This window comes from Anomaloglossus baeobatrachus, chromosome 7 (genome assembly GCF_048569485.1).
Source record: "Anomaloglossus baeobatrachus isolate aAnoBae1 chromosome 7, aAnoBae1.hap1, whole genome shotgun sequence".
In the NCBI taxonomy this organism is placed as follows: Eukaryota; Metazoa; Chordata; class Amphibia; order Anura; family Aromobatidae; genus Anomaloglossus; species Anomaloglossus baeobatrachus.
The window spans coordinates 276274819-276297543 of record NC_134359.1 but is presented as its reverse complement, the minus strand read 5'-3'; the positions used below and the strand labels follow the sequence as shown (position 1 = coordinate 276297543).

At 45.9% G+C, this 22725-nt stretch overlaps 1 protein-coding gene across 6 annotated transcripts in view; it reads left to right on the top strand.

The window, feature by feature from the left end:
* The window catches only part of LOC142245448 (uncharacterized), a 138772-nt gene that overhangs the window by 8872 nt on the left and 107175 nt on the right, over positions 1-22725 (top strand). For 5 of the 6 annotated variants that reach the window (XM_075318163.1, XM_075318161.1, XM_075318157.1 and 2 more), the window contains exon 2: positions 15896-16003. In XM_075318163.1, the coding sequence (XP_075174278.1) occupies positions 15896-16003 (108 nt within the window). Of the gene's footprint in view, positions 1-10073; positions 10154-15895; positions 16004-22725 lie in introns of those variants that run through there. The other variant, XM_075318162.1, reaches the window with a different exon arrangement.

Sequence of the window (22725 nt, the reverse complement as noted above, 5' to 3'; positions counted from 1 at the left end):
TACCCCCTTTCTAGAGGTTCTGCTGTGGGCTGTGGCCCGGGGAGCTTGCAGCTTTCCCTGGGCCTCGGTTTTTACTTTTGGAGATGACTTTTCCTCCTCCAGTTTCTAGGGACCGTCCCCTGTGTGCAGCTTGATCCCTCCACCGATGTTCCTGAAAGCTATCTGTGGCCCTGGAATCCCTTCTTTTCACTTCTTGGTGTCACCTGGACCCTATGAGTCCCAGGGTCTTCACCAGGAAGCGTCACTTTCTTCTCTTGCTCCTGACTGAATAGAGCACTACTCTTCTCACTCTTCTGCCTCCTGCAGAACTCCTTCCTTCTCCTTCACTTCCACTTCGTCTCTCTCTAACTTCAACTCCTTCTCACTACTCCTCCTCCTGACAAACTGACTAAACTTGACCTTCCTTGTCTACTCTACACTCGGCTGGCTCCTCCCACCCACCCAGTTGCTAAGCTACCACCCTATGGGAGCAGGGATGGGTCTTACGGCCCCTCCCAGCATGCAGCATGGGAGGGTTGCTGCCACTGTCCCTGGTCCCTATGTGTACCTAACAATGGGTGTAGTGTGAATTTGCCTGTGGACCGGCGTTCACCCCTTTCCTTACCCAGGATGGGACATCACACCTCTGGCTGGGGTGCAATGTCTCTGTGGCGACGGAAGCCTCAGGGGCGCCACATATGTCCATGTGTCTGTCTACGTGCAACTGTCTGCATGTGTGTACATTTTTCTGCGTGTGTGCATGTATATGTGTCTGCCTATGTGTACGTGTTTTTGTCTGTGTGTGTCAGCATGTCTGTACATTTGTGCGCATTTCTTTGTCTACATATGTGTGCCTATCCTCATGTCAGTGTGCATGTCTTCTTGTCTGTTCATGCCTGTGTGTTTACGAATGTATGAGTGTGTGTGTTTGCATGAGTGTTCATGTCTGTGTGGATTTGTCTGCATATGTCTGTGTGCATTTGTCTGCATACTTTATGTCTGTGTGCATGTCTTTTTTTGTGTTCATGCCTGTGTGTTTACGTATGTATATATGTACACTATATACAGAGCCCCTGTGTATAATGTCAATGCCGGTCACTGTATTACCTGTACACTATATACAGAATTCCTGTCTATAATGTCACCGGTGATCACTGTATTACTAGTACACTGACACTATATACAGAGCGCCTGTGTACAATGTCACTGGTGATCACTGTATTACCTGTACACTATACACATACACTATTTACAGAACTCCTGTGTATGTCGTCACTGGTAAGTCAGTGTATTACTTGTACACACACACACACACACACACACACACACTATACTTTATATACAGAGCTCTTGTGTATAATGTAAATGGTGATCACTGTATTACCTGTACACAATATACAGAATTCCTGTGTATAATGTCACCAGTGATCACTGTATTACCTGTACACTGACACTATATACTGAGCTCCTGTATATAATGGCACTGATGGTAATGATTGTGTTACTAGTATTGTGGTTTTTATTCATGATCATTATTGTATTATTATTCAGTCACTATGTAGTCTGGTCATGGAGTGTATGCATTTGACCCTTGTATATGGTTGTATTTGGTCACTATGTCGTTGTAATATGTGGCCTTGTCATAGTATGGTGGTATTTCTCTCTTGTATGCGGTATTATTTTGTCACTATGTGGTCTGATCACAGTGTTGCAGTATTTCTCACTTGTTTGTGGTATTATTCGTTCATTATGTGGTCTGGTCATGAAGTTACAGTATTTCTCCCTTATATGGGGTTGTATTCGGTCACTATGTGGTGGTAATATGTTTTCTGGTCTTGGTGTGGCAGTTTTTCTCTGTTCTATATGGTATTATTTGGTCATTATGTGGTCTGGTCATAGTGTTGCAGTATTTCTCCCTTATATTTGGTGTATTCGGTCACTATGTACTGGTAATATGCTTGGTCAAAGTGTGGCGGTATTTCTCCCTTGTATGTGGTTGTATTCGATCACTCTGTGGTGGTAATATGTGATCTGGCTCCAGTGTTGCGGTATTTCCCCATTGTATTTGGTAGTATTGGTCTTGGTATAGTGGATTGTGTTGTGAGGTCACTTTTTCTCTCTGATATCAATATGGGGAAGATTATTTCCAATAGAGATTAAATACTTGATAGCTTAACCCCTCCCTGTCCTATGATTATTGCACTGTAGCAAATATGCACTTATAGAGGTTCTCCGTTGAAAACAAGTGGGGGTGCATAACACTATGTGGAGGAATATGGGGAGTGTATTATAGTACATGGAGGACTATGGGGTGCATTAGATGATATGGAGGACTATGTGGGATTCGTTCTGTATGGAGGACTAGGTGAGGCCCATTATACTATGTGAAGGACTATGTGAGGCCCATTATACTATATGAAGGACTATGTGAGGCCCATTATACTATATGAAGGACTATGTGAGGCCCATTTTACTATATGGAGGACTATGTGAGGCCCATTATACTATATGGAGGACTATGTGAGGCCCATTATACTATATGAAGGACTATGTGAGGCCCATTATACTATATGGAGGACTATGTGAGGCCCATTATACTATATGGAGGACTATGTGAGGCCCATTATACTATATGGAGGACTATGTGAGGCCCATTATACTATATGGAGGACTATGTGAGGCCCATTATACTATATGGAGGACTATGTGAGGCCCATTATACTATATGAAGGACTATGTGAGGCCCATTATACTATTTGGAGGACTATGTGAGGCCCATTATACTATATGGAGGACTATTTGAGACCCATTATTATATGAGGCCCATTATACTATATGGAGGACTATTTGAGGCCCATTACTATGTGAGGCCCATTATACTTTATAGAAGGCTTTGTGGGACCATTATAATATTTGGAGGGCTATGAGGGAGCCTTTATACTTTAGAGTTATATGAGGGCCATTATACTGTGTGAAAGCAATTACACAGTATGTGTGGGGTCTGTCATACTGTGCGAATGGGCTGTGTGGGAGCCATTATACTATTTGGAGGATAGTAAGGCCCATTAGGCTATGTGCCCACGTGTGTGCGCTCTGCACCGCAGCGTTAAAGTCACTGCATGTCCGCTTCAGAGCGCAGCTGAAAAGCTCCGTTCTGAAACTTTGGTGACTGCAGAATTCGTGCGCTCTGGATGCTGCCTCTCCCTATAGACAGAATGGAGACAGCATGCAAAGCGCACGGAATAAGGGACATGTTGCTTTTTAGAACGCAGCGATTTGGCAGCATGCAAATCGCTGCGTTCTAAAACGCCACGCCGGCATGGATTATGCACAATCTTCATAGAATGGGCAGGGGACGCAGGACGCATGCAGTTACGCTGCAGTGCAATACGCAGCGTAACTGCATGAAAATACGCAACGTGGGCACACAGCCTTATACAGCCGAATATTATTTTTTTTTTTTTTCGGGGGGGGGCCCAATTAGAAATTTTGCCATGGGGCCCCATGATTTCTATGTATACCCCTGCATGGTTCTGCAGGTTGTGTCTACATTATATTTCCTTAGAGAGTTAGCATTGTGTTATCTGTGATTTTACATAGGACTGCATGTGACATCAACTTCATTATCAGAGAGTTATCACCACATTATTCTGTAGTGTTACATAGGACTGCAAGTAACCTCTACTACATTATCTTCACTCATAGACATTATTTTTACTATATTTGTTGCATATGTCTGTAGGTGACAGATTACATTTTCTGTAGACAGATATTACTATATTATGTGTGGTATTACATAGGACTGCAAATAACATCCCTGTGTTATCTGTTGTGTGACATAGGACTGTAGGTGACATTTACTACGTTATCTTCACTCACAGTTATTACTGTTTTATTTGTTGTTACATAGGACTGCAAGTGACATCTGTAAAAAATAAATGTCCCTTATTTATTTTTTTCAAGTACGTGATGAGGTGCAAGTAAAGATAGACTTCAAAAATGTAAAAATAAATGTATTTTATATAGACTAAAAAATAGAAGAGTTCATTGTATGTAGATCAGTTACAGAAAAGGAAAAAATAGTATTGTAGATTACGTGATTGTTTGTCTTAAAGGGAAGGTGTCGTAAAAAAAAATAAAGAAATAATAACTGAAAAAATATAAAGTATTAATGCTTTAATGTTGTGTTTAAATAAAATTATTTGTTTTTAATTGAGAAAATAATAAAAAAAATAAAGTGCGGGGAAAGGGGTCCGCGGCAGAGTGCTGGACGGGAGGGTTGCAGCAGAGTGCGGGGGGGGTTCCGCGGCAGAGTGCAGGGGGGGGGGGTCCGTGGCAGAGTGTGGGGGAGGGGGGTCCGCGGCAGAGTCCAAGGAGGGGGTTCCGCGGCAAAGTACGGAACGGGGGGGGCCGCGGCAGAGTGTGGGGGAGGGGGGGCTGCGGCAGAGTGCGGGAGAGGGGGGTCCGCGGCAGAGTGCGGGAGAGGGGGGGTCTACAGCAGAGTGCGGGGGAGGGGGGTCCGTGTCCGTGGCAGAGTGTGGGGGAGGGAGGTCCGTGGCAGAGTGCGGGGGATGGGGTCTGCAGCAGAGTGCGAGGGAAGAGGGGGTCTCAGCAGAGTGTGGGGGGGAACGGCAGACTGGGTAGCAGCCGGTACTAACTCCATCCATCCCGGCGGGTGACAGAGGCAAAGTGCACGTGCTGTGTGCTCCACAAAGATGGTGCTGATCTCCTCCCTCTGCTGTGATCTGGACAGCCCAGGGGGTGCGTCCATTTCACAACAGACGCCTTCTCTAATGTTACTAAATGGGGTCAGAAACCGACCACTGTCCTCTATGCACAGGGGGCTGCCATAAAGGAGGGGAGTAACTGTCATTACAAACACCAAATCCAAGATGGCCGCCCCCAGTGCTTCAGTAACACTAGAATTAAATAAAAACTAAATAAACAGTGAATTTAATTTTGTATTAAAAATACTTAATTTCATAATCACTATTATTAATACAAAAATAAAAAAACGCGACACCTTCCCTTTAAGGTTATAATAGTTTCCTCGTTATCCATGCTTCATCCTGGATGGGTCCGGCCTCAGTCTTTACACTGCAGTTCCAACATGTGTCCTTCTGCAGGGTCGATCCCCCTCCGAGTCAGGTCCCCCCATCTCTTGTGAAGGATATTTATGTGTTGAACTGCACCTGTCAATGTCCATTTTTAGACGCCTTCTGTACGCATGATGTAATCCTCTAGAACTTTCCACACAAATACACTTCTCTTATGTCAGCAGTTATCTATATGTCCTCTTATCTATAAGTTCTGTTATTTAGATGTACAGTGTGATGAATTGTTTAATAAATGTGAACTTTTTACAACATCTACTACATTATCTGTACTTGGAGTGGTATCGCTGTGTTATCTGTGGTGTCACATTTTTTGTTTGGGTGGGAGGATCATTGGCAAAACTTATGTCTTGGAGCTTTGGCCCTTAGGCTATTTGCGCACTAGAAAATGGATTTTTCTTAAGAAAAATCCGCACCCTGTGGCAGAATACCGCACCCGCGGCAAATCCGCGGTAATAACGCACCCGCGGTATTGCCACAGTTTTGCTGCAGTATTACCGCGGTTTTGCCGCGGGTTGGTACTTGTGTTTTAATGCATTCAATGCAATAAAGCACATTGAGAAAAAAAAAAGAGCATTTCCTTCTGAGATATACAGTAGATAGATAGACAGACAGACAGACAGACAGATAGATGGATAGATAGAAGAATAGATAGATAGAAGAATGGATGATAGATAGACATATAGAAGAATAGATAGATAGATAGATAGATAGATAGATAGAGGACAGATCAATCAACAATCGACACGCTGCAGTTCTCCCGGGCGGTAGTGTGTTCACATTACCGGCTGTGAGAAATGACCTGTGGTTACCTCTGCAGGCTCATTGCGAGGCTGCATTCAGTACAGTGTCAGTCGCGGCTGGATGCAAGCGTCGTGGGACCTGTGGATTACGCCGTCTCATAGACTCTGCCATGATTAAGCCTGGGCTTAAATGGCAGCGATCCGCTGCCATTTAAGTCCTTATATTACCCTGATTGCCACCGCATCACGGCAATCAGGAAGAGCCAGGGACACTCCGGGACTGTCATATAATGGATGCGACAGTCCCGGGGCAGCTGCGGGCTGATATTCTCGGCTGCGGGGGGAAGGGGGGCATTAACCATGGCTCTCGCCCTACCCAGCCTGAAAATACCGGGCCGCCGCTGTGTGTTTACCTCGGCTGGACGGTAAAAATACAGCGGAGCCCACGCTTTTTTTTTTTTTTTTTTTTATATATGTCTGTTTGATTTGTATGTGTATTCTATATGTCTGTGTGTGTGTGTGTGTGTGTGTTCTATGTCTGTGTCTGTGATGTGTGTGTGTGTTTACTCTCTGCTCCGCTTCCTCTTCCGGTCATAATGACATCACTCCCCTGCAAACCGCAGGCAGTGATGAACATTACCGCAGGTATACCGCGGCTATACCGCACAACATTTGCTACCTGCGGTATACCCGCGGTATTTCGCGATTACATTACAGTGAATGGAGTGAAATACCGCAGATACCTGCGGAAAATAAGTGGCATGCACATTTTCTCAAGAAATTTTCTCAAGAAATTCTGCAGAAAAAATTTTCTTGAGAAAAAAACGCAGTGTGCGCACAGCTATTTGTTTTCCCATTTTGCTGGGATATGTCTGCAGAAAGATTTCTTAATAAATTTCCGCAGCAAAACCGCAGGTAAAAACGCAGTGTGCGCACAGGGCCTTAATCTTTTGTATTCTTACCAACGCTCCTGACAGCCCCTATGGTAAATGTACAGTTAGGTCCAGAAATATTTGGACAGTGACACAATTTTCGCGAGTTGGGCTCCGCATGCCACCACATTGGATTTGAAATGAAACCTCTACAACAGAATTCAAGTGCAGATTGTAACGTTTAATTTGAAGGTTTGAACAAAAATATCTGATAGAAATTGTAGGAATTGTACACATTTCTTTACAAACACTCCACATTTTAGGAGGTCAAAAGTAATTGGACAAATAAACCAAACCAAACCAAAATATTTTTATTTTCAATATTTTGTTGCGAATCCTTTGGAGGCAATCACTGCCTTAAGTCTGGAACCCATGGACATCACCAAACGCTGGGTTTCCTCCTTCTTAATGCTTTGCCAGGCCTTTACAGCCGCAGCCTTCAGGTCTTGCTTGTTTGTGGGTCTTTCCGTCTTAAGTCTGGATTTGAGCAAGTGAAATGCATGCTCAATTGGGTTAAGATCTGGTGATTGACTTGGCCAAAGCAGAATGTTCCACTTTTTTGCACTCATGAACTCCTGGGTAGCTTTGGCTGTATGCTTGGGGTCATTGTCCATCTGTACTATGAAGCGCCGTCCGATCAACTTTGCGGCATTTGGCTGAATCTGGGCTGAAAGTATATCCCGGTACACTTCAGAATTCATCCGGCTACTCTTGTCTGCTGTTATGTCATCAATAAACACAAGTGACCCAGTGCCATTGAAAGCCATGCATGCCCATGCCATCACATTGCCTCCACCATGTTTTACAGAGGATGTGGTGTGCCTTGGATCATGTGCCGTTCCCTTTCTTCTCCAAACTTTTTTCTTCCCATCATTCTGGTACAGGTTGATCTTTGTCTCATCTGTCCATAGAATACTTTTCCAGAACTGAGCTGGCTTCATGAGGTGTTTTTCAGCAAATTTAACTCTGGCCTGTCTATTTTTGGAATTGATGAATGGTTTGCATCTAGATGTGAACCCTTTGTATTTACTTTCATGGAGTCTTCTCTTTACTGTTGACTTAGAGACAGATACACCTACTTCACTGAGAGTGTTCTGGACTTCAGTTGATGCTGTGAACGGGTTCTTCTTCACCAAAGAAAGTATGCGGCGATCATCCACCACTGTTGTCATCCGTGGACGCCCAGGCCTTTTTGAGTTCCCAAGCTCACCAGTCAATTCCTTTTTTCTCAGAATGTACCCGACTGTTGATTTTGCTACTCCAAGCATGTCTGCTATCTCTCTGATGGATTTTTTCTTTTTTTTCAGCCTCAGGATGTTCTGCTTCACCTCAATTGAGAGTTCCTTAGACCGCATGTTGTCTGGTCACAGCAACAGCTTCCAAATGCAAAACCACACACCTGTAATCAACCCCAGACCTTTTAACTACTTCATTGATTACAGGTTAACGAGGGAGACGCCTTCAGAGTTAATTGCAGCCCTTAGAGTCCCTTGTCCAATTACTTTTGGTCCCTTTAAAAAGAGGAGGCTATGCATTACAGAGCTATGATTCCTAAACCCTTTCTCCGATTTGGATGTGAAAACTCTCATATTGCAGCTGGGAGTGTGCACTTTCAGCCCATATTATATATATAATTGTATTTCTGAACATGGTTTTGTAAACAGCTAAAATAACAAAATTTGTGTCACTGTCCAAATATTTCTGGACCTAACTGTAAGTGTTATATACGGTACTGGATCTCCTCTCTGTTATCTCTTATTGGTCTGTGAACATTTAATATGTCATGTGTGCGCCATTTTCAATTTACACAATAAAAAAACTGGACGGGAGTTGTGGGAAATGTCATTGAATTGTAATATGGTTTATTATATAGGATTCCGGTGTCCACCGTGGTTTTTCTCATTATGTCTGGGAATTAGATTTCCTTACACATCACAATCCAGAGGTGCAGTTAGAACAACAACAGAAAAAGCAAGTTGAGCATTAAAACAGGGGTGGGGAACCTCTGGCCCGCAGGCCGTATGCGGCCCGCGATTACTTTTTATGCAGTTCCTGGGCACATTCCTGGGGATAGCAGTACTCGGGTGGCAGCCGTGGTCTTGTCGGCTGCCGACCTTTTTAATTACAATGAGTGGGGCACATACAATTAGGTTCTCCATATGCTGGCCTGTGCCAGCATACTGAGAATGTACTTTGTAGAGAGAGATGCCCGGCGCTTCAGTCATGGAGAAGAAGAGGAGCAGTAGGTTCACCGGCCTCCCTGCAGTACATGCGTCCCGGTGCTGTGTGAGCCATGCTGCATCCCGGCGCTGTGTGATCCATGCTGCATCCCGGCGCTGTGTGAGCCATGCCGCGTCCCGGCTCTGTGTGAGCCATGCTGCGTCCTGGCTCTGTGTGAGCCATGCTGCATTCCCAACGCTGTGTGAAGTGTGTCACCCCCTCCCCCAGTGTTGTGTGTCACCCCCCTCCCCCAGTGCTGTGTGTCACCCCCTCCCCCAGTGGTGTGTGTGACCCCCTCCCACAGTGCTGTGTGTCACCCCCTTCCCCAGTGCTGTGTGTCACCCCCTCCCCCAGCGCTGTGCGTCACCCCCTCCCACAGTGCTGTGTGTCACCACCTCCCCCAGTGCTGTGTGTCAGCCCTCCCCCAGTGCTGTGTGCCATCACCCCAGTGCTGTCCATGCTCCCTCAATCTTGTCCATGTCCCGCAGTCCCGTTTGTGCCCCGCTAGTGCTGTCCTTGCCGCCGCCAATGCTTTCCGTGCCCGGCAGTACTGTCCGTGGCTCCCAGCGATGTTTGAGCCATAGCCCCTCCTGTGATGTATATGCCCCCATCATCTCAAGTAATTTATTCGCCCCAGCATCTCCTGTGATGTATATGCCCCAGCCCTTCCAGTGCTGTACATATGTCCCCAGCCCCTCCTGTGATGTACATATGTCCCCAGCCCCTCCTGTGATGTACATATGGTCCCCAACCCCTCCTGTGATGTATATATGCCCCCAGCATATCCTGTGATGTATATATGTCCCCAGCAGCTCATGTGATGTATATATTCCCCCAGCCCCTCCTGTGATTTATATATGCCTCCATCCTCTCATGTGATTTATATATGCCCCCAGTCCCTCATGTGATTTATATATGCCCCAGCCCCTCATGTGATGTATATGTGCCCACAGCCCCTCCTGTGATGTATATATGCCTCCAGCATCTCCTGTCATTTATAGGCCGCAGTGTCTTCTGTGATGTATATTGTTAGGTCCTGGTGATGGATTCTCTGGACCGTGCACTGCACTTGCCTGGAGAGGCAACAAAGAGCTAACCCCTATACAAGGACTGTCTGGTCGCCCTACCAGAGGGCCTCAATGCACGGCAGCCGGAACACGAGTAGGTACGGGAACAGCGGCCTTCAGGGGACTGGTAGTACGGAGTCTCTGGGACCACAGGATTCCAGGGGACGGTGCCGGAATCAGGTTCAGGTGCCAGGTTGGAACGGGATCTGGGTCCAGCTGGGCGTGAAGGTTGAGGTCGCCGAGCGAAGTCCAGGTGACAGGTTCAGACTGACAGGAGATGGCAGAATCCTCAGCACACGGTCACCAGGACACTTCCTGGGAGATCGGCACTCTGAGACCAGGTCAGGACGGCAGACGGGCACTGCGGAAGACACAGGTTAATTGGGATGCAATGCACAGAGAGACCTGACATCTAGCTCAAGGAACACGTTGCTCAGGCGCCGCCCACATGGAAAGGGAAGCCTTATATACCCTGTCCCAGTATCATGTCATATCCTGCTTCAGGGGTGCTGGGCCTATAAGTTAAGGTGAATGGGCGCGGTCCCGCCCTATACACATGCATGGGCCTCAGAATCAGAGCCAGACAACTCAGTCAGACCACTCAGAGTCAGACACAAGGGAGCAGGACGCAGGGGAGCACGAGCGGCAGCCGTGACCGGTGGGCAAGTGGACCGGATCAGTGGGTAAGGAGTGATACCGTGACGGTGAGACTGGATCAGTGGGTAAGGGACGGTGGCATGACACTGGGAGCGTGACATATATATATATATATCCCAGCCCCTTTGGTGATGTATGTGCCTTCAGCGTCTCCTATGTAATGTATACGATTTACCAATTTGTTGACTGTGACAAACCTGGAAAACAGTTGTGATAAACAACATGATCAATTTCATTGAACATTACAGCCGCACCAGAGAAGCAGCTCCAGCCACCACAGTAGGGGTCTGGGGTTAGTTAATTGTTTGACCAAATATATTAGGGTGATTTTCAAGCTGATAATTTTTTGCGGCCCCTGAAGATTGGTAGAAATTTCCAAATCGCTCCTAGCAGAAAAAAGGTTCCCCACCCCTGCATTAGGCCTAAAACACACTTCCGCAAAAAAAAGTACGTGTCTTACGGTCCGTTTTTCGGGTCCGTGTTCCGTTTTTTGGGGCGTTTCTCCGGTACGTATGGCATCCGTGTGATGGCGTATGCGAGCCGTGTGTACTTGTAAAATGTCCGTGTTTGTGTGTAAAATGCCCGTGTATGTGTACGTGGAATGTCCGTGTGGAATGTCCGTTTGTGTGATGCACAATGTCGTTGATACATGTCGGCTGACAGCAGACAGAGTTGCGCGATAAGAATGAACTCGGGTGAACTTCACCCGACTTCATTGTCATGCCGCGGCTCTGTCTGTGTGCCGCGTACTGATTAGCGGTCACCTGTGAAGGATTCACCAGTGACCGCTAATCCCCCGAGTGACTGAAGTGAGCAGCCCTCTCTCATACTTACCGCTCCCCGATCACCAGCGCGGCGAGGAACAGCTGTGCAGAGAATACGCGGCAACAATTACTTTGAATATGCCGGCCGCTCATTAATCAATCTCGTATTCCCTGCTTTCCCCGCCCACCAGCGCCTATGATTGGCTGCAGTCAGACACGCCCCCCACGCTGAGTGACAGCTGTCTCACTGCACCCAATCACAGCAGCCGGTGGGCGTGTCTATACTGTGCAGTAAAATAAATAAATAAATAATTAAAAAAAAACGGTCCCCCCCAATTTTAATACCAGCCAGATAAAGCCATACGGCTGAAGGCTGGTATTCACAGGATGGGGAGCCCCACGTTATGGGGAGCCCCCCAGCCTAACAATATCAGTCAGCAGCCGCCCATTCCCTTCATTAGCTGCGTGGAGCTGACAGGAGCGGCGGTGTCTTCTGCAGCTCTGGTCACCTTCATGCAGCAGAGCGGGAAGCGACGCTGGACCATCCTTGATTACGCCGGACATGGAGGGCTTTTTCGGGCTTATAAAATTGGTGAACAAGGCAATTTGTTAGTGTTTTTTTTTCTAATAAAGGATTGTTCGGGTGTGTGTGTTTATTTACTGTAATTTACAGATTAATCATGGAAGGTATCTCGGGGAGATGCCTGACATGATAAATCTAGGACTTATTGGCAGCTATGGGCTGCCAATAACTCCTTATTACCCCGATTTGCCAACGCACCAGGGCAAATCGGGAAGAGCCGGGTACAGTCCCAGAACTGTCGCATATAATGTATGCGACAATTCTGGGCGGCTGCTGACTGATATTGTTAGGCTGGGGGGCTCCCCATAACGTGGGGCTCCCCATCCTGAGAATACCAGCCTTCAGCCGTATGGCTTAATCTGGCTGGTATTAAAATTGGGGGGGACCGCACGCCGTTTTTTTTAATTATTTATTTATTTATTTTACTGCACAGTATAGACACGCCCACCGGCTGCTGTGATTGGGTGCAGTGAGACAGCTGTCACTCAGCGTGGGGGGCGTGTCTGACTGCAACCACTCACAGGCGTCTGTGGGTGGGGAAAGCAGGGAATACGAGATTGATTAATGAGCGGCCGGCATATTCAAAGTAATTGTTGCCGCGTATTCTCTGCACAGCTGTTCCTCGCCACGCTGGTGATCGGGGAGCGGTATGAGCCGGGGGAAGAAAAAAACTGAGCGCCAATGTAAGTATGATTGAGAACAGCAGAAAAAAAGGTAAGTATACTGAATTTAATTTAAAAAAAAAAAAATAAAATAAGATCGCTAGTGTAAAAACGCACACGCACAAAACGTGCTAGACACGGAGATACTCCGTGTGCGGTCCGTGCAGGCACGGACCCATAGACTAAAGCGGGTCCGTGCCTGCGTGCTGCCGGCCAAAAACGGACATGTCGTCCGGGAAGAAAAGCGCACACACGTACTTACCACACGGACACACGTTCCGTGTGATTTTACGTGTGTGTGCCATCTACCATTGAATAACATGGGTCTCCGTGTGTACGTGTCTCCGGTACGTGCAAATACGTACCGCACACGTACAAATTAAACAGATGTGTGTTGCGGGTCTAAAAGGTATCAACCACAGAGGACTCTCTGTTCTTTTAAAGGGAATCTGTCACCAGATTTGGGGCCTATAAGCTGCAGCCACCACCAGTTAGCTCTTATATACAGCATTCTAACATGCTGTATATAAGAGCCCAGGCCGCTGTGTAGAATTTAAAAATCACTTTATAATACTCACCTAAACGGGCGGTGCGGTGCAGACTGGTCAAATGGGTGTCTCCGTTCTCCAGTACTGGCGCATCCTCTTTTGGCCATCTATGTCCTCTTTCTTCTGAAGCCGGGGTGCATGACGCGTCCTACATCATCCACACTAACCGGCATTGAGCTCCTGCGCAGGTGCACTATATTACTTTGATCTGCCTTGCTCATGACAAATCAAAGTGCACCTGCGCAGGACCTCAATGCCGACCTCTGTGCATGACATAGGACACGTCATGCACCCAGGCTTCAGAAGAAGGAGGACAAAGATGGCCGAAAGAGGAGGCGCCGCACCCAGGGAACAGAGCCACCCAATCGACAAGTCTGCACCGCACCGCCCATTTAGGTGAGTATTATAAAGTGGTTTTTATGTTCTACACAGCGGACTGGGCTCTTATATACAGTATGTTAGAATGCTGCATATAAGAGCCCAGTGGTGGTGACCGCAGCTTATAGGCCCCAAATCACTTGACAGATTCCCTTTAAAAGAACAGAGAGTCCTCTGTGGTTGATACCTTTTAATTCAGGGGTGGGAAACCTTTTTTCTGCCAGGTTCCCTTTAATCAATTTTTTTCAGAAAAATAATAAAATGCAGTTATCCTGATCTCCCCCTTGGAGGGGACATTACAGGATGGGGGATGAGCAACAAATGACCAGGTCTTAAGAATGAGTGTAAAGGGGGCTTTAGACGCTGCGATATCGGTAACAATATATCGTCGGGGTCACGTCGTTAGTGACGCACATCCGGCGCCATTACCGACATCGCAGCGTGTGACACAAATGAGCGACAATCAACAAGCACAAAAACGTGAAAAATCATTGCTCGTTGACACGTCGCTCATTTCCTTAATATCGCTGCTGCCACAGGTACGATGTTGTTTGTCATTCCTGCGGCAGCATACATCGCTATGTGTGACACCGCAGGAGCAACAAACATCTCCTTACCTGCCTCCACCGGCAATGCGGAAGTAAGAAGGTGGGCGGGATGTTACGTCCCGCTCATCTCCGTCCCTCCTCTTCTATTGGCCGGCCGCTCAGTCACGCTACAGTGATGTCGCTATGACGCCGAATGCACCTCCCCTTTGAAGGAGGGATTGTTTGGCGGTCACAGTGACGTCGCTGCACAGGTATGTGCATGTGACTCTGCCGTAGCGATAATGTTCGCTACGGCAGCGATCACCACATATCATGCAACCGACGGGGTCGGGTGCTATCGGTCGCGACATCGCTAGCAAACGCTAGCGATGTCACAATGTGTAAAGCACCCTTTAGACTTTGGTCATTTCTTGAGCTCAGCGTATTGAAGACTTGTCCTGGTTTCTCCCTCACCCGGGCGCTGGCTACTATACACAAAAGTGAGTATTAGGTTCCTGGTTTGTTTCCTTTTATTTTATGAAACTTATTTGCAATGTTTTACTGACTGACATTTGTCATCTACTTTTGAATTCATTCAGCATTGTGGCTGTTTTCATTATATTAGACTCCATGTAATAAGTTCTGTCTTCTGTTCTTAAAGAGAACCTGTCAGGTCCAATATGCACCCAAAACCACGAGCAGTTCTGGGTGCATATTGCTAATCCCTGCCTAAGGCGGGCTTTGCACGCTGCGACATCGGTAACAATGTGTTACCGATGCTGCAGCGATAGTCCCGCCCCCGTCGCACGTGCAATATCTAGTGAAAGCTGCCGTAGCGATTATTATTACCTTCCTAAGGGGGCGGGTCGTGCGGCGTCACAGCGACGTCACACGGCACGCGGCCAATTGAAGTGGAGGGGCGGAGATGAGCAGGATGTAAACATCCCACCCACCTCCGTCCTTCTCATTGCAGCCGGGAGGCAGGTAAGGTGATGTTCCTCGCTCCTGCGGCTTTACACACAGCGATGTGTGCTGCTGCAGGAGCGAGGAACAACATCGCACCTGTCGCTGCACCGGCATTATGGAAATGTCGGAGGCTGCAGCGATGATACGATAACGACGCTTTTGCGCTCATTCATCGTATCAAAAAGGATTTACACGTTGCGATATCGACTGCGATGCCGGATGTGCGTCACTTTCGATTTGACCCCATCGACATCGCACGTGCAATGTCGCAACGTGCAAAGCCGCCCTAACTGTCACTGTATACACTAGCATAGATAAAGAGAGCTTTATAAAAAGTATTTCTAAAGATCTCTTATTATATGCTAATGAGGCCATGACTAGTCCCCTGGGCATTAGTACCCTTGCTAGTCGGCCCCCTTAGCATTTTAGCACGCCCTTGTGGTCGCTCTCACCTCTCTGCTGCCATCGCCTCCGATACTGGATTTCGGCTCAGTACGGATGATCCTGAGATTTCAGTCATGTGCACTGCATCAGTTTGAAGCCGGGACACGTACACCCGGCTTCATAGTGAGCAGAAGTCCAGGATCATGCACACTGAGCAGAAATCCAGCGTCGGATGCGATGGCAGAGGAAAGGTGAGTGTGACCATCCTCTGACACTGCGCACTCATTAGCACCCCCACAAGTGCATCCATCTAGAACTTTCCACGTGAGTTTTCCTTCTGTCTGTGACTTTTACATTTATTATTTTCACAGTTTTGAAATCCGGGAAAAATCTGAAGAAGATTAATTCTGAAGCCATAATGGAGAAAGGAGAAAGCGATGTGTGGGGAGATAAGTGGTGCAAAGAGGAGGATCCTACAGGTAATCGCCCCACAATATAAATAAGAGCAGAGCCACATTCTCTTCATTCTACAGGGTTTTATAATCTTTACAAATACAGTAGTTTACATTGTTTACATGAGGTATGCGGTGTACACTGGTACATCAAGGGTTAAACTCCCCACAGGGCTTGTTACTGGGCAGAATAGCTGGTGGGCGGAGTCTTGGTACATAACTGCGGTTACCTCAGGTGTTAGTCAGAGTACAGTTGGAGCTCAGCCAGTGCACAGGCCAGACACATGAGGGGAATTTACTCCTCGCTCCAGAGGGCTGTATGGGAACCGACTGACCCGAAACTACAAGTAGGAGCTCTTAGGACTTACACACCTTTAGGCAGATGGAATGCCCTGGTCTGCACAGCGCCCTATCCTACCCAAAACGTAATCCCTTCATTCCCAAGCCTATTTTCACCTTCATGAGCCGGGCATTTTTTTTCAATTCTGACCAGTCTCACTTTAAAAGGTTGCAACTAGTGATGGGCAGGCTCGCAGATAACTGGGACTGGTGGGTTCGTGTTATCTGTTTTTTTTTAAATCCGGTTCCAGTCCCCATATAAGTCAATAGGGACCAGAATCCAGTGATTAAAAATGTTGGTACAAGGGATAGCTTATAGGAGCAGGTGTGCTGTACTTACTGATGCTCTGTCGCAGCTATCCACTGCTTCGAGGCCACAAATTCACTTCTGGAGCTGATAATTTACCTTCATTGAAATGCACTGCTTTCCTCGCCCACCAGTGCCTGTGATTGGTTGCAGTCAGACGCACTCCCACTCTGAGTGTCAGCTGAGTGCTTCTAATCACAGATGCTATGTGGGTCTATAGCGTATAGTAAAAATTATGATATCCAGCACAGATAAAGCATACTGCTACAGGCTGCAGCCCCCAGCCGTGCGCTCATCTTGGCTGTGTATCAAAATAAGAGGAACCGCATGCACTTTTTATTTTTAATTATTTAATAAATAATTAAAATAAAATGACGTGCGGTTCCCCCAAATTTTAATACCCAGCCATGATAAAGCCTGACAGCTGGGGGCTGGTAATCTCAGGCTGGGGAGACCACTGGTTAGTAGAACGCCCCCCAGCCTAAAAATAGCTGCCCAGGCTTGTTGCATCAATTAAACGCGACAAATCCAGTGCTTTACCGGGCTCTTCACTAAGCCCTACATTAGTGATGGGGAGTGTCTATGAGACCCCCCATCACTAATCTGTAAGTGAAAGTAAATAAACACAAACAATGAAAAAATAATTTATTTGGAATAAAATACAAAAAAACCTACATCTGAGTCACAGCGAGTGGCCATAGAGCATGACTGTGCACTGTGAGCTCTCGGCAGAGAATTAATGAGCCACTCAATCAGCAGTGACGTAACTCAAGTTATTTGCAGTCACAGCTGGAGGTTCCCACGGTCCTCCCCCTGTAACCGCAGGTAACCTGACCTCAGGTGACCTCAGTAAAGTCAGTGACCTCACCTCAGGTGAAAACAGCATCTCCTGGCAGAAAATGGTGGGGTTTTTTTGCCAAGAGATGTAGATTTGGTGATGAAATGTCCACACCATTTGCCAAGAGATGTAGATTTGGTGATGAAATGTTCACACCATAATCATGCACCCAATCTACACCTCCTGACAAAAAAACGCAGCACCACCATATCATACCGCATGCGATTTTGATGCCCGGGCGGTTGCAGGCTGCTATATTTAGGCTGGGGGGCAGCCTAATAACCATAGGCCTCCCCAATCTAAGAATACCAGCCCCCAGCTGTCAGGCTTTATAATGGATATTAAAATTTTGGGGTGATCGTACGTCGTTTTTTAAAATTATTTATTTAAATAATTAAAAAGAAGTCGCTTGCGGTTCCTATTATTTTGATATACAGCCAAGATAAGCATACGGCTGGGGCCTGCAGCCTGTTGCCATAAACGTTATCTGTGCTGGGTATCATAATATGTGGGGACCCTACGCCAATTGTTTTATTTATTTATATTTATACCACGGTAGACCCACAGACAGCGCTTGTGATTGGTTGCAGTCAGACGATGTCACACAGGCTGGGGCCGCTTCTGACTGCAACTAATCACAGACGCCAGGCCGGCCGGTGGGTGGGGAAAGCCATGCATATGGATGAGCAAGAATGAGCGGTCCAGTAAGTGAAGGAGAGGCTGCGGGAGCAGTGTACAGCCGCAACAAAGCCTCAGTAAGTATGAAGCGCTCACTTCATTTTTATTTTCTTTATTTTTCCTTTATTTTATTTTTGTAATTATTCAAGTGCCAGATCTGGATCAACACCTGGAATCCCGGGCCCGGCACTTGGGCACCTTTGAAGCCACAATTGTCACTGCGTATCTAGTGACTAGGGACATGCTCAGGGCTAGCTTAATTTTACCATCTGAGACCATGCAAATTAAATGTGTTTTTTCCTTTGGGCTCACTAGGGGGACCCTATTTTATAAACTGCACCCCTCAATTAATTCATCCAGGGATTGCAGTGAGCATATTGACCCTACAGGTGTGTCATAAAATTGTATACTATTGGGCTGTGAAGAAAATAAGGATTACATTTTTACCACTAAATATTGTTTTAACCCCAGATTTCCAATTTTTACGAGAGGAATAAATAAAAAGGCCCTGTTATGTGTTACACAATTTCTTCTGAATGTGGCAATACCCCACATGTGACTGTACAGTACTTTTTGACTTCACCATAGGACTCAGGAGTGAAAAAGAACCATTGGATTTTTGTAGCACAGATTTTCCTAGAATAGTTTTGTCGAAATGATGATGATGGGACTCAAACGGTCCCTCGGGATCTGTCTGCTGTTCCAAATTATATTGTTGTGTGTGCACAGCGAGAAAGAATAACAATTAGTTGAATCAATTATGACTCTCTCTCTCACGACTGACGAGCCGACTGAAACTTTAATCTTAGACAAAGCCTTTATAGTAAGGGTGTATACAAAAGTATGGTCCAATCAAGTATCGCAGACCAGGGCTTCAAGACGTATAGAAATTAGCATAATCTCTTCTGGATTGGTCAGTCCAAGCTTTAGGAATTTCTCCTTTGTTCATCATCTTGGGTGTAGACAGGATGTGGCAGCCATCTTCAATTTACATATACTGGTATATACTGTGTTAAGGAAAATCACTAAATATACAATATACATAAATACGTGTTAGTAAGAAAACAAAAGCATGCATAAATATGTGTGTTAGTTTACATCTACTAAACTATATACCTGAGTCTATGAAATGGCTGAATTAAGTATTTTTGGTTACTCAATTCTTATCCCCAACAGTCCCCCCTAAAAGCTTATTTCTGCCATTTCTGAATTCCAAGGGTACTGTGTTCCCTTAGGAAGAGAGGTAGAGATATCTATGCGGACGACCTGCTTAACTGAACGTTGAGGCATGGGCGGAGAGGGGAAAGGGTTTTCTTCACCGGTTTGAGACCAAGGATTCCTAGGCAAGTCCTCACCCTTTGTAGTGGGGCTTTCCCATGTCCCAAGGTTCTCTAAGTCCTCTCTTCTTCCGATTATTCTAGCAGAATCGTTATATAACTGGGAGAAAGGGTCGTGTTGGTCTTTATGGGCATGTCGTCTGTCATACCTAGGTCTTCTGTTTTGAGTAAAGGAAAGGTCCCTCCTAATGTGACTTCAGCTGTTTTGGAAAATATTTTCTTTAAACACGGAATTACACAAACCAGAATGGCTAGTAATATAACTAATACTATAATAAAGGCGGTCCCTATCTGGATCAACCAGCCTTTAAAAGAACTCGTCCACCCAAAATAGTCTCCCCAGGGGTCGGTTACTCCTGAATTCTTCTTCAATTTTTCAGACAGTGTAGTGAGTTTTTTTTACAGCTAAGGTGACCTTCCTATCCACTCCAGTGTTATGTGGTATATATGTGCAACAAACATCTCCCACCATTTTACAGACTCCACCTTTCTCTGCGAGGATCATATCTAAGGCCATTCTATTTTGATAAGCCATGATGGAGGTCAAATCTAGTTGTTCTGCTAGTCCCTGTAAGGCATCACGTGTATAGTTAACGAAATGTTGCTGATTATAGTAAATATAATTGATCCAGTCTACATTTTTATTTACAGTAATTATGGGGATAATAGATTCGAATCCCGCCCTGACTTGGTCTCTAGCTTTATATTCGTCAGGGACCCCCCTGGGCACTCCAATGGCGTCAATGTAAACATGTGGGTCAAAAGAGCCTTTAGGTGTATTTCTACCGGTATGGTCATCGTCTGTACTCCGTCGATTCCTTAAGTTGACTTTTATGTGTGCTAAAAAGTCATTTTCTTTGACAGTGTGGTCAGCGGGGGCTATGTGTATAGGCATAAGTGCCTTAGCTAAAGTACATTTTCCCGTCCAATTTCCTTCTGCTCGTGATCGAATTCTCATATCCACACAAATCCAAAACACATCTGCCACAGACTGTACCTGGTTAATTAAGTGATCACGGGTGAGATTGCTGTAGGATCCACAGAATCCATCTCGAAATCTACCCATATCTCTCCCTTGACCACTCACATTATAACAGGTATAGTTGCCAGGGTATATAGTGATGCCTTTCCCAAGGGAGGGGGCCTTGGATATTATAGGGTATCTCTTTTTCCATTCTTCACATGCATTTCCCTCTGTCATATTTGTAAACAGACTAACAAGACATAATTCAGCTTCGTAATCTAAATTAAGTAGGACAGTTACTAAATGAGGTCTGTCTCCTGCACATACATAACAGTCTGACCAGTTGATTTGGTGTACTGTATATTTCATCCATTCTAACCACAGGTTGGTGTCTGTATAACCCTGTTCAACCGCATATACATCTTCCATGGTGGGATTAGCTATGGCTACCATACTATGAAAGGTCTGAATATGTGAGACCATTTGAAATACTGGTAGAACTTTTGTCATCTGTAATAACCTGAATTTTCCCAACTGTGTACAACCATTGTGTCCACCCTTTATATGTGTACCCAGAAGGTATATACAGTTAGGTCCAGAAATATTTGGACAGTGACACAATTTTCGCGAGTTGGGCTCTGCATGCCACCACATTGGATTTGAAATTAAATCTCTACAACAGAATTCAAGTGCAGATTGTAACGTTTAATTTGAAGGTTTGAACAAAAATATCTGATAGAAATTGTAGGAATTGTCACATTTCTTTACAAACACTCCACATTTTAGGAGGTCAAAAGTAATTGGACAAATAAACCAAACCCAAACAAAAGATTTTTATTTTCAATATTTTGTTGCGAATCCTTTGGAGGCAATCACTGCCTTAAGTCTGGAACCCATGGACATCACCAAACGCTGGGTTTCCTCCTTCTTAATGCTTTGCCAGGCCTTTACAGCCGCAGCCTTCAGGTCTTGCTTGTTTGTGGGTCTTTCCATCTTAAGTCTGGATTTGAGCAAGTGAAATGCATGCTCAATTGGGTTAAGATCTGGTGATTGACTTGGCCTTTGCAGAATGTTCCACTTTTTTGCACTCATGAACTCCTGGGTAGCTTTGGCTGTATGCTTGGGGTCATTGTCCATCTGTACTATGAAGCGCCGTCCGATCAACTTTGCGGCATTTGGCTGAATCTGGGCTGAAAGTATATCCCGGTACACTTCAGAATTCATCCGGCTACTCTTGTCTGCTGTTATGTCATCAATAAACACAAGTGACCCAGTGCCATTGAAAGCCATGCATGCCCATGCCATCACGTTGCCTCCACCATGTTTTACAGAGGATGTGGTGTGCCTTGGATCATGTGCCGTTCCCTTTCTTCTCCAAACTTTTTTCTTCCCATCATTCTGGTACAGGTTGATCTTTGTCTCATCTGTCCATAGAATACTTTTCCAGGAATCTCATATGGCTGCCATATTGAGTGCATAAACATGCATGCTGTGGAAAACCACAGTGGCAAGTCTTCAATAGGATCAGGTAAAGGATCTCACGATCTGGGTGCTAGGCAAAGAGAGCAGCTGCAGGCTTAACAGGGTAAAAACCGTGCCTGTGTCAGGGTGGGTGTGTGTAGACAGGAGCATCCGGTCTACACACACCCACCCTGACACAGGCACAGTCCAGCGCCGGCTATATGTCCCCTATCTTACTCCTGACGATTCTCCACGGTTTTTACCCTGTTAAGCCTGCAGCTGCTCTCTTTGCCTAGCACCCAGATCGTGAGATCCTTTACCTGATCCTATTGAAGACTTGCCACTGTGGTTTTCCACAGCATGCATGTTTATGCACTCAATATGGCAGCCATATGAGATTCCTTAATGCTTGACTGGATATACATGGTCCTTACCTCCGACCGAGAACAACTGTGTTTGTGACTTCTACCCTGATCATTCAGGCTACCTCTTTGGGCATAATACCCTACATATTGAATTGGGTTTCCCCCTTCTCTTCTTTTTTTGCCCGTCAGCACATGCACAGAAATACAAACAGTATCTCGCTCCCCACAGTGTTGCAAACGAGACTTCCCCTACTTCTCGTACGTTTAGCGCGACACACTACCTGGGTTACACGTTCACAGTACCCAACCCTACTGTTAGACGCGATTGATGATTACACTTGTTGTCCGTTGGTGCATATTTATGTCTACAATACTCTAGTCTGATGGATCCCTTGATAAAGGTCTGATGTTGACCGAAACGTCTATGGGACAGACTTCACTCTTGGTTTAATAAAAACGC